At 39.6% G+C, this 13,016-nt stretch overlaps 1 protein-coding gene across 2 annotated transcripts; it reads left to right on the plus strand.

The window, feature by feature from the left end:
- Nucleotides 1–507: 507 nt before the first annotated feature.
- Nucleotides 508–12,155, plus strand: erlin1 (ER lipid raft associated 1). Of its 2 annotated transcripts, none has more exons than XM_050071343.1 (12): nucleotides 508–610; nucleotides 1,947–2,075; nucleotides 2,955–3,036; nucleotides 4,126–4,172; nucleotides 4,264–4,325; nucleotides 4,446–4,571; nucleotides 4,726–4,799; nucleotides 6,702–6,760; nucleotides 6,909–7,000; nucleotides 7,156–7,245; nucleotides 7,360–7,439; nucleotides 9,005–12,155. In XM_050071343.1, exons 2-12 carry the CDS (start codon nucleotides 1,963–1,965, stop codon nucleotides 9,194–9,196), a joined length of 1,017 nt encoding a protein of 338 aa, XP_049927300.1. In that variant the 5' UTR covers nucleotides 508–610; nucleotides 1,947–1,962; the 3' UTR covers nucleotides 9,197–12,155. The 2 variants fall into 2 exon arrangements, with proteins under 2 accessions (XP_049927300.1, XP_049927301.1); XM_050071344.1 differs by having other exon boundaries at nucleotides 555–686.
- The last annotated feature ends 861 nt before the right edge of the window (nucleotides 12,156–13,016 follow it).

Genomic DNA, 13,016 nt, shown 5'->3' on the forward strand with positions numbered 1-13,016 from the left:
ATTTTATTTTAACTAATCTTAATGGTGCGATGTGACACATAATGTGACTAATGTGTACATAATATTCCATAGCTCCCTTTTAAATACCATAGTTATGGAGATGACTCTGTTTAAACCACTGATGTGTTTTTTACCAGTAGTAGTTCATGTGGCATCTTTAATTTTTACGTAGCCTTGTATTTAAGCCCACATAGTAATTTTATATATATAATGTGAAACAGATCCAGATTAAACAATTCCCCATTTGCCATCAATTGTTGTCCCATTATGCCATAGACATTCATTTAGGTTTACATCTTGTGAAATACTCACATGCATCATGTAGTCATACATAATCTTTGGAATCTGTGTTTCCCTGTTGAAAATGAGCACAAGGCAGAATTAAAGCTCTTGGACATCATTGCTATCTGATTATCTGACTGACTGATTTTATTTTATTTGCACTAAACAAACAGTTGGACCACTGCCATAACAGCGCTAATATTTCTGACAGCACCTGAAGGCAGCATAATGTAACAAGTAAAGGCGAGAGTGAAACCTGTGGGAGGCGGGGTGAGGGGGATGGGACGTTGAATGATAAGACCAGAGGTGGATACGGTTCGATACAGTGGTAATTTCATTTATCATTAACCAGTCATTTCTACTACCGCTCGCTTGCTGATAATTGTATTTCAGCGTCGTGTCAGGTGAGTTAACTCGTTTGCTTTGCGCTAGCAGCCTAGCACGCTAATGTTAGCATTAAGCTAACCAGAAACGGGCGGAGTGGCACACTTCCGAATCCTAGCTCGCTCGCTAACCCGGCTAGCTAGGTTAACGTTACCCAAGCGAATGGTGTGTCAGCGTTTGCTGTTGGTGAATTTAATTTAATAAGTCGTCCAGTATGAGGGTTATACTGAAGGAGACATAGTTATGGTACGAACACGTCGCTTCATGCGTTTACAAAGAGTTTCCTCACATGTACGTTAATTCTACAAGCTAGTCGTGTAGCGTTAGCGTTTTCATTCTGTCTAACGTACTTGTGAAGTGCACTTTCTAATTGAAGCAGCCAACGATAACGCACTGCTCAGCGTGACATAAAGCATTCACTGTGGGGTTAAAACTTGCTGTCACATACACATAAACCATAAGAGTGTTGCAGAAGCCCGTAAAGGTCTAAGGGAACTATTTTGAATGACTATGGGTTGCGTTCAATTAACGTTGTTGGCCAGGGTGCACCTGTGTTAAAGCCAGGATACATACAACTCCTAACTGAGCCTCAGTCTGGTGAAGATAATTGACACAGTCACCTAAATATGCCAGGGTGTATGTACAGTATCACAAGCTTTGTAGCCTATGTGAAATGTTTTATTTTTACTTTATCAAACAAACCACATAGTTAACAATCCAGCAACCATTTCAGAGCAGAGCATTTACAAAATTTTGTTTTGCAAATGATGATGCAGTAAAGAGCTCCATATTTTACATCTACTTCTGTAATACCTGAGTTACAGTGTCTTTCTGCAGTTGCACTCCATGCTAACTTTGCCAAAGCTCAGTACAAATGCTTTAAAATGCATTTTCTGCCTCTTTTATAGCTTTTTTTGATTATTGAGAGGAGTATATGCAATATTTTGCGATGTTTTGTCCACTCCATTTGCAGGTAGATACAATTTTAGACTCACCTTTCAATATAATGCAATGCAGTTTAACAGCTCCACAAACTACAGTCTCAAAGACCATAAAGTTTTTGACCATAAAGTTGCTAAACATCTCTCCAAAACAGTGGAGGGCTGTCGGTGAGATGGCTGTAGTTTTAGCTAGGTTTACCTAACCACAAGTTGTAGGATTGAATGTGCTGCTGCTGACAATTAACAATGAAGGTCTCTCCACAGGCTTAAAGGTACCCTGATACATGGTGTTGTATAAATATTTCGGTATGTTTACCCTTCTTTTTCTGCCTGCTGTAGGTGAGCACTAGTGAGGATGACGATGCCGCATGTAGGAGCAGTATTTGGAACAATAGCAGGAGTGATGGCCATCTTGTTGCACTCCTCGATTCATAAGATTGAGGAAGGACACCTTGCCGTGTACTACAGGTATCGGAACACTGACCCATAATATCCCTGCATGACAGAAATAACAAATATATGTGAAGAATGTGGATGGTGTGTTATCTTTTGTAAGAGGCCTGTGACCTGACCTGATAATGATGCAAATACATTTTGAGGTGTGCATGCTCCAAACCTGTTTGACCAAAGAGAGGAAAAGGAGAGGACATCATTACACAGCATGGTCGTACAACTTCTGTCAAGTCAAGGTCGAGTCGGGGTGTTTATTGTCATATGCACAATTAAAACAAGTTTCCATGTACAATGAATTTTTTCCCTTGCCTTCCACTCTGAATGTTGTTTAACAATTAAACACAAGTTATAGAAGGTGAAAAATATAAATACAAGAATGTGAAATAAGGTTAAAGATATAAGGAAGAATAAAGAAAACAAATCTATACAAATATACACACAGTGTTTGACGAAAGGAGCAAGCAAAGACATCTGCAACGCGTGGCACCATCTAGACATGGAGCGTGTCTGTGCCAGTGTTTGTACAAAATGAAATGCAACACAGACTGATCCACAACAGTGATTAAGAATAAGCTTTACTGGTCCCTGCAGGGAAGTTAAACCATGGGGGAAATTAAATGGAGGAGCACATCGCACTACAGTCTAAAATATGGGACACGATGTAGATATTAAATTGTAATTGATGACTATGTTCATGAGTTGGACAAAATAACAACACTCTCTGATATCATGCAACATTATTCAACAAAAACATAATTACACCCTAGTAAATGACTGTTATACTTGAATAAACACGTTTCAGTCCTTTTCTTTTGTCCACCCTCCTTAAATATAATCAGCAGATAATCTGATGTTGGGGCGTCAGACCAAATAATTTGTTTGTATTTGTTTCAGGGGTGGGGCGTTGCTGACTTCTCCCAACGGTCCTGGATACCACATTATGCTGCCTTTCATTACCACCTACAGATCAGTGCAGGTAAACTTACCTTTCAGCTCTGAAGTTTGGCCTGTTAGCAGAGACATGTGCAATCTAAGAGTCAGCCAGAAGTTGCTGATACATGAAAACCAGAATGGGATCTTCTATAAATACATCAACTGCAGCATGCAAACAGTTGCCATTCAACCATGGCTGCAGTGGCTTTATTTTGCACCAAGCTTATGCACCGATAGTTTTACCACTAAATATGCTTAGCATAAAATCATTTGAATTTGTCATAAGATGTTCTCTGTTTTAATGAAGACGCAATATTTGGTATGAAAAACTAAATATAATCAAATAAAAATATTGGACCTTTTTTTCAGGGCTTATGCCACTGAGAGATATTTTTGACCAATTAGTGTTATTTGAGGGTTGTAGCCTTTACTTGTTAATTTTTTTGGATTGTCATTTAACTCAGTGTCCACTTACTAGCTTTTTCCTGAGCTTTCAACTGCATCTTATGATTGAATTTAAAGGTATATTATGCTTGGTTACTGTTTGTAAAAAGTATCGCCAATGAAAGTGAAAGTCCACTTGGCGTTTCACCCAGCTATTTTTAAAGTGCTGTGTCAGTGATTTTCATAGCTTCGTAGCTTCTGCCCATAAACGTCCTGGGCACATTAGAAAATACGGGCAGAGGGCAGGCTCTTTGCAGATAAATACACCACCACACACTTCTAGTGGTGTAGTAATGATTGTGAGGCATTACTTTTGTATGAGTTTATACATTGTTATGAGTAAAATCCTGCATAGTATACTTTAAACGTAACTTGAATTAAGATTATTATGTCAAATGTACTATTTCTAAGGGCAAGAATGAACTTTCACAGGTATCAGGTTCAAGTTAACGTGATGAATGTATTATATATATTGTGTGCATTATTGAAACAGTTTAATTTGAAATAAGAAAGCACTACTTTATCTGCGTAGTAGGTTTTTTTTTTTAAACTAGGAACACACAACTTGGAAAAATGATCATGTCACATGTTACATCCAGATACATGTTCATGAAAGGACCTGCATAGTAGGAGAACAATCTTTATTATCATCAGATCATAAGAAAATCATTGGGTTTTTGTGTTTCAGACTACTCTCCAAACTGATGAGATCAAGAATGTGCCTTGTGGAACAAGGTAAGAATGAGTTTTATTGATGTATCTATTAAGGAATTCATCCATTCATAAAACTGATTGTGTTTGTAACAGATATTTCCTTCCTTCACAGTGGCGGTGTGATGATCTACTTTGACAGAATAGAAGTTGTTAACATGCTGGTCCCTACAGCAGGTACAACATGCTCTGATTTCCTTTATTGCTAAAGTTCCTTTTTTTTTTTTTGGTTGAAACGTAAATCCTGCCAGCTGCCCGGCCTCACAACAGCTGTTGCCTTTGTTCATGTATTTGCAGTGGTGGAAATTGTGAGGAACTACACAGCTGATTATGACAAAACTCTAATTTTCAACAAGATTCACCATGAACTCAACCAGTTCTGCAGTGTACACACACTACAAGAGGTCTACATTGAGTTGTTTGGTGAGTTTGCTTTCATAACAAAACAGGCAGTGTTGTTTCATTTTAATGCGATACATAGACGGCAACTTGTGCTGCCTGTTCATTCTTAAAATTCCTAAAAAGTGACGCACAGCATGCTGTGTATTCAAACAATGGCTGTTTTTTTGTTTCGCAGACATTATAGATGAAAACCTGAAGACTGCTTTGCAGAAAGATCTTAATGCTATGGCACCTGGACTTACAATACAGGTATTTAAGCACATACAGGCATGACTTGAGGTGCATAGTAAATAGAAAGACTTGGATTCAAGTTACAGTGACAGCCAGAAGAATCTGGCTTGCTCAAGGTGGCAGTGTACTAGTTACAAAACTTAAATACAAATCATGTTTGCAAAGGCTTTTGAAGACTGAAGCTGGATTTGTAGTTGTGCATACTGGGGTTATGATGAAGCCACAGAGCCTAAGCATGTATAAGCTGTAGACTACGCCGTAGCTAGAGATACCACTTGTCCTCTGCAAGAGCTGTGATTGGTCGGCTCAGGGGGCTTGTGTTCTCTTCAACAAGTCTCTGATGCTGGTGCAAATTGTTCAAAGTGAAGACAGCATTAAGGAAGTCGAAGAAAGACTCAGCATTCTCTCCTTATCAGTATCACACATCGAGCAAAGCTGTTCATACTGCAAACCATCTACTCAATTTAATGCCAGCTCTCTGTCACGGTGAATGAAAGAAAGTAAACAGCAATTGTACATCGTAGTATTTGCAGTAGCCTCCTAATTTGACAAGGCGAAATATAAGTTATCTGAATCTAACTCCAGTTATACTGTGTGTGAGCAGCTGACATGAATGAATGTGAAACACAGTTACTCCAGGGAATATACTATTGCTAAAGCACAATACATCCATACAGTATTGTGTTGGTGCTATCAAATGGTGAAATCTAATATTGAATAATAAATCAAAACCTACAGCAAAGGTACAGTATATGTAGTGGAACTGACATTAACCCCCTGCGGCAACTATAAATCCAGCTTGAGCTGTGAGCCAATAACAATTTACTCTCTGTAACTGTTGTTTAATGACATTGGGTAAAATTGAAACATGTGGCCTGAAAGACATCATTGAAAGGATAGTTTGAAGTGAGGTTGTATGAGTTACTTATCTATAATCTGTGTATTACACACACAGTAGATGTCAGTCAGCATGCCCTCGGTTTGGAGTTGCAGGCTGGGGTGCAACACGGAAGTTAAGCAATATACTGCTTTGGATGGGGGTCAGCAGCAAAAGGTATTTTAGCCACCTAAAAAAAGTCCCATTCAGTGTGTGTATGCTATATTGAGAATATTTTCACTGAAGCCTTTATCTCTCTCTCTTCAGACCATGACTCCGTTGAGTTTAACAGTAATTTAGTAATGTCACTGAACACAGGAGCAGCTGATCTACTGCTGCCTCCATCAGTTATTTTATTTGTTAGTGTGTGATTTCGGAGTTTAAGGGGTTGGTTTGGATTCACCAAAGTCCCACAATAATCCAGATAAACTAAGTGATTGAGGTAGCATTAAACCAGGAGCTCCTGTGTTCAGCCAGCCAAAATTACTGTTTTTGTTGATGGAGTCTGATAGCTTCAACAATAATACAAATAGGGAATTGAAGATGCTAACGGAGTGGCTGTCTGACGGAAAGTTTAAGAGGCGAAAATATTCTTAAAATAGTGTACACATAAAGTGTTTGAGAATTTTTCAGGTGGGTAAAAAACATTTTCCTGCTGCCCCCGTCCACAGCAGTACATTGCTTAGCTTCCGCAGCAGGAGTATCAAAGCGGAACTTCCGCTTTCATACTCCTGCTGCTTCTCCAAACTGTGGGTGTGCAGACAGACATCTACTGTAGCTAATACGCTGACTATGGATAAGTATGTCATACAAGCCCACTTCAAAGAATCCAAACTGTCCCTTTAAGACAATGACCATCACATCATCACATGATTTCCACTCAAATTCTGAACAGATGCCAATAGACTAATTTTAACTTAAAAAGCCTAACTAGTCTGATAACCAGCTCTCTGTAAAATGTATTGGCAGATTGATTGTGAGCAAAGGGTCAGTTTCCTTTTCTCTTTGCCCCCCCTCTGCACTGTTTCAACATCCTGATGAAGGCAGTCCGTGTTACCAAGCCAAAGATCCCTGAATCTATCAGGAGGAACTTTGAACTCATGTGAGTTTGTAAATCTTTACTAACCAGCGAAGTTTTAGTGCATGTTTTAAATTCTCGCCTGTTACCCACCCACTCAGTTCAAATGAGACCACACAAGAAAAAGATATTTGCAAGAACCGTTTTTTGTGTATGTGTGTTGTATATGCAGGGAAGCAGAGAAGACTCGTCTTTTAATAACAGCTCAGACTCAGAGGGTGGTGGAAAAGGAAGCCGAGACTGAAAGGAAGAGGGCCATTATTGGTAAATGTGATGGTGTTTTACAGTAAATCCACCAACTAGGTTTGCATTTGCATAGTTTTAGCTGTTTCCCTTTTTCAGTCACTAACGTTTAAACAAACTATCCTCCTCCACCTTGTGCACAGCTGTTAAAGCTCGTATGTTTTTCTGTCACACAGAGGCTCAGAAAGTGGCCCAGGTAGCAGAGATTCAGTTCCAACAGAAGGTGATGGAGAAAGAGACGGAGAAGAGGATCTCTGAAATAGAGGGTCAGCCTCGCTGCTTTCTGTTTCCTTCTGTGAGATGGATATGTGTGTTCCCGTATGCGGCAGGGACTGGTCTGTTTTGTGTCTGTCTCATTCAACACTGTCTCTTTGTTTCAGATGCTGCCTTCATGGCAAGGGAGAAGGCTCGGGCTGATGCAGAATATTACACTGCTGCCAAGTTCGCTGAAGCAAACATGGTACGAAATGCTGGTGACACAATTTAACACAAACACACATACAGTATCTAATCTAATTGCATTGTCTACAAACTACAGTACAATTATTGTTATAGTACAACAGTAATAATAATCTAACTTTAATAACACAATTTCAGCAGGTGTTGTCAGATTTACACAGCCAGTACATGTATTCTGTCTGTGGTGGTAGAGGCAGAGCTGTGGCTGAAATCATTCTCTCATCAGAGTTGTTGGTGCAAATGGACTTGCTGTAATGACGTTAGTCATCTTAGACCAGCTGATCAATATCAAACTTTAAGCTAACTTTGATTACATGCAGACCGTACTTGGGGAAAACGTGTTCAGCTGGTGAAGATCAAACTAAACTGGTGACTCCCTGAAATCCAGACAGTTGACTTATTTTATATGCTTTTTTTGTCTTCACTAATGGTGCTTTGGTATCTGATGTAGGTCCTCTGTAGGTGCTTGTGAAGCAAATAGACTCGACATAGAAACATCAGTTTGCTGCGTACGTCCATGTTTCCCCCCAGCAGATGTACTGGGATGCGTTTAGATCGTAACTCCATGTTGGAATTATGGACTTTTGACTTGTGATGAACTGCAGCAGGGTTTTTTTTCGGCATCCACATGTGACTGACTGCGTTGTTTCCCTTCACTTTCCCCAACTATTTTGGGGGGTGACATAACAATGAGCTGCTTCGATTAATTACCTACTGTATTGCGCATAATGTTACTCAGTGTCGTGCATGTTCACACCTCAGAAGAGCTAGCTCAAATATCAGCTCACACAGATTAAAATAAACTAGTTTCATAGTTTGAATTTCAAACTACTTACCAAGACTGGTCAGATGCTTCAATTCGATGTGCCGTTTCAGATTTTTTGCCGTCATGGCTGATGTTTAAGACCTGGCGGCATAACAATTTGCATAAAAATTTGATCTTGTTAGGGGTAGACTCTGTATTGATTTGTTCATAAAACTCTGTCTTAAACTCAAATGAACTGGCTTCAGCAGAACTGGTAGCTGCATTGTCTGAAGTGCTGTAATTGCACCAGCCAACAGGAGAGAAACATACACAGCAAGTGTCATGTTGGCATGCCGGGTGCTGTAAGTCCTCAGATGCCCTAACATGAGCGTCGTTATCTGCTCCGAGAGTTCATAAGTTGCAAACTGCATTCACTCCCTGTTCACCAAAATATGAGCATGTTCAATGAATGTGCTTGTTGAGTGCGTTCATGCATTACTCTGATGTCATGATCGATACATCTTTGTCCGTTCCAACCGTGAAGCGACTCGTCTCATCATCTCTGTGTCGGAGTGTGTGGCTGTTGTTGTGTGCTGTAGCGCCTCTGGTCTTTTCTCTGAATGTTGATGTTATCAGCCTCCTCCACACTACTGAATTTACTCCTTTTTTGGAACCACAGCCGAGCCAGCAGCAATGTTACATTCACGTTTAGCCGTGCTGTACATCATCAGGTCACATTAAGATTCATACCAGTAGTGTCATGAACAGTGACCGTAATCTAATCATGAACACATTGTTGTCTTTCTTTTGAATCTTTACAGTTGAAGTTAACCCCAGAGTACCTGGAGCTGATGAAGTACCAGGCCATAGCAGCTAACAGTAAGATCTACTTTGGCCAGGACATCCCGAACATGTTTGTAGAGGGAACCACCAGCCCCCCTAAGTCTGGGCGCTCTGCTCATCTGTCCAATACTCAACCAGACTTGGTTAGAGGGAAGCCAGAGGGACAGTGAGCCCACATCTCTGCCTCTGCACAGGACAGGGGAACCTGATGGGGACTGTCTGTGAGGTGGAGAGCACTGAACTGAAGATGAAGGGTGGGATAGCTTTGCGGCTAGTTTGGTGAATAATGCACTTCACTCTTAAATCTAAATGGCAAAGAAAGAGTGGGAAAATTAAAGGACAAGCAGAAGTGAGAGCGGGGAAAGGCAAGATAAAAGGGAAAGTTTTTTTACCTTCCACTCTTTGGGGGAATACGAGTTTTAGGAATGAGAATGATGCCACAGTTAAAAATCAAAAGCATAATAAATGCTTATGCCTGGGAAGGCGACTGCAAGTAGTCGCCTTAATTTACATGTGCTTGCAACCAGTGCGTTGTTTAACTTTGCTGTCGGATCTGCATTAATTTTGTTTGTTGTATGCAAGAGGAGTGATTTTTGAGAATTCATTTCTAGTTGAGCTGAACTGGAATCTAACAGGTGACACTAATTAATTAAAAGCGGTATGGTTTGTGTAAGTGTGTAACGTGGGTAGGTCATCTCCGTGCCATCTTCTCTTCCACTAAATCACTAGTTCTCTCTCAACATGAGTCAGTGTGAGGACTGTTTAGTCACACCTCATATCAAATGCTGCTTGTGGATGAACTAAACATAGTTATGACAGGTTACATAGTAGTGAGCATTACACATTGGTCGTTCACAACATTTCCAGCTGGCTGAAATCATCAATCATTACAAAGGAGTTGTGAATTTTTTTTAAAGGATAACGTTCTTGAGACAAGTGGGCTGTTAAATTTTCACCTGAGATTGCATAAAGTTTAACACAATCCTACAGACACTGGAGTCTTTGACGTTGGAGGGCTGTCTTTGTGATCACAGTTTCTATAGTTAATATAAAGTGGTGTCAGGTTGGTGGTAATGTAGATTATTTTTAGCGTGGTGATAGTTTGCTGTTAGTAGTTGTGGGTGCGAGTGCAGCCGCCTCAGGAAGACTTGAGATGCTGCAGAGACCTGCTGTGGCGTTTACTGTGAGAAAAAAGGGTTCTAGTGCTGCCAATAGAAAATCTGATTTTCTCCTCTTAAAGTGAATTTAAGTTATTTAATATGGGAGCGTAACAGTAAAGCAGTATAATGATAGTGCCACAGGGGGAAGTCATGATTTGGATTCCTTGTCAAGAAGTCAGCACATCTTTCTTTCTTCCATCTGGTTTTGATTATTAGGCCCATGCATGTGGAAGTGTGTAGTGGCTTGATTCAGATGATCAGTAGTGCCTGCGATTGTCTGCCAACTCTGTTGTTACACAGCTTATTTGGATGTGGTGAAATGTAAATTCTCAGGAAATTTGCCTTTTCATTTGATTAAAACAGCTGCTCAGTAGAGTGCTGCAGGAATGACTCCTAAAACCCAGGAAGAGATAGCATTTAGCACCTCCAGTTCCCTCGTCTTGAGGTCAATAGGTTTTTTTTTGTGGTGGTGGTGGTTGGGTCAAATGCCTGAAACAAGGTCTGTGGTTAATTCAAACTAACACGGTTTCACATTTTGTTCTATGACATGAAATACGTCAGTAAACAGCTGTTACATGTCTTAAAAAATGGATTCGTTAGCATGTGACTAAATAAGACTACAGAACGTCATCACACCAAACACGGCTTTACAGCCTTGCGGTGGTAGTGATGATGAGGTCATAGCCTAACTTAAGCTTTTTACTTCTGGCGATTGCATTTATGCTTCAAAAATCATAAAACCGTGTTCATTTATGAGGATTATCTTGCCGCACAAAACATGTGAGTATCATAAACGGTTGTTTGCCACAGAGCTTATTTAATGCAATAATCCAATTGAAAAATCCCAGTAGCTTTGTGACGAGGGAACCAGGGCGATTCTAACTTCCAGGCTGGCCTACAAATAAACATCATCCCTGCAGCACCCTGTTGAACAGAGCGTATGCCCTTAAAAGTCAATCAAAAATTGTGCCAGAAAAAATAAAAGTTCTTAATTAAATCTGGTGACACACAAATGGAAACAGTGAAAAGAAAATAACTATTTGACTAAAAAATAAGCAAAGCAATGATTTAATTTCACTAGAATGAAACTTTGTGTCTTCTGGAAATACTTATGGTGACATTTTTAGTGCGCTGTAACCATTGTGTTGCACCATCTATCTACAGTGGGTGTCTGTGACATTGAATATTATGAGCATGTCGGTCTGTCAGAATAATATGAAGTTCCTTTCCACAGTCAATGTTTACATTTTTCTGTAATTAAAGAATTGATCGACGGCAAAGTTTTTAGTCTGGCAACACACAGCTCCTAAATACAGCGGTGACTTACTGTTAAGTGAGAATTTTGTTTAACCTTTGATGAGTTTTGTGTGATATGAATTCCAGTACAACACAACAACAAGCTTTGCTCTGATTAAAGAATGAATGTTGATCGAGCTTGGGCTTAAATAAGATGCAAGTTGGTGCTAGTTTTTATTGTGTTTAAGCTTTTGTATTTTGTTCGGCTCTACTATATGATACTTCCACTATTCAGAATGCAAGCCTTAAATAATAATGGGTCACCCCAGACTTAAAGATTCAGTGATTCTAATAAACTTAAAAGCTCCATTTGAACTTAACTGTGAGATTATTTAAGAGCTTGTTTGTACATACTGAACTGTACGGCCTCATCATAGACTCTAGCTGAGAAAGACAGAATGAGCAGTGGACACTATGAGTGTTTGGAAGATGTTGTGACGTTTACTTGACCTATGAATGACAGTGAAAGGTTGCACTCGGCATTTGCTTTGGTGGTGGGCTCAAATAAAGATGCAAAGGGGTATGAATCACTCATGAAAATGATTTTTTTTTTGTCGATATTTTGTACAATCTGTGAAATTTAAACATTGTCTCCTTGTTTTAAAAGGTTTATATGCAAAAATGTTTTCAAGTTTTGACAATGTTCTTATGTAAAATAAAACCTATTTTGGTATCTCTCTTCTCCAGCTGTGTTGCTTTGTGTGGACATTGTGCAGTACACTTGGTTGCCAACAGGGGGAGTCCTAACATCATGTTAAATACTAAATACTCTGGTATCATTTCTGAGCCTGATTTTTACCAGGTGGTGATTGAGTGACAAATAAGATGAATTTAACATAGTAAAAAAAGAATAAACACCAAGGTATGGGCTCAAATAAGGGAATGTGTGTGAATGTGTAAAAAATACCTGTAGTTGTAGAAATACACTGAATGTCAGGATTTATGTACACAAAGAATGAGGAAAAGCACTGTTAGTATCTGAGCACAAATTTAAAGGTCAAGTGTAGATTTAGGACAATATTTTAGCAGAAATGGGACAAAAATAAGTATGTTTCCTTGTGTATTTTCACTACTACCTTAGAATGAGCTGTTTACATCTACGCAGGGAGCCATGTTGAACCGCTATGTTTTTTCTACTAAAACAGAACAGACAGACCAAACATTGGCTCTAGACAGAGCCATTTGTGTTTTTGCATTAGCCACTGTAGCAGATTTTAGACAGCATGTTGGCATCATGGAAGCAAAAGAAGTGTGACGGGCATGACGTGTAACACCTTGGCATCAGCCTCTAGTGTGACACATAACATAGACAACCGCAGCACTTGATAAACAATAACAATGACATTAACATGGCAATAAAAATCACCGTCCCTGTTATATCGCGGCTGATCTTGTCCTCTGCTCAGAGGGTAAGGAGCTCCTGAACCTCATTGTTTTCCCAATGTGCGCACAGTTTCAGCTGCTATTCTTCTTTGAGTTAGCTGCTAACTGCTAACAGCTATTTTTTAAATCTCCCGTGGCGGGTCACATGCAT

The sequence above is a fragment of the Epinephelus moara genome, chromosome 19 (genome assembly GCF_006386435.1).
Source record: "Epinephelus moara isolate mb chromosome 19, YSFRI_EMoa_1.0, whole genome shotgun sequence".
Taxonomy (NCBI): domain Eukaryota; kingdom Metazoa; phylum Chordata; class Actinopteri; order Perciformes; family Serranidae; genus Epinephelus; species Epinephelus moara.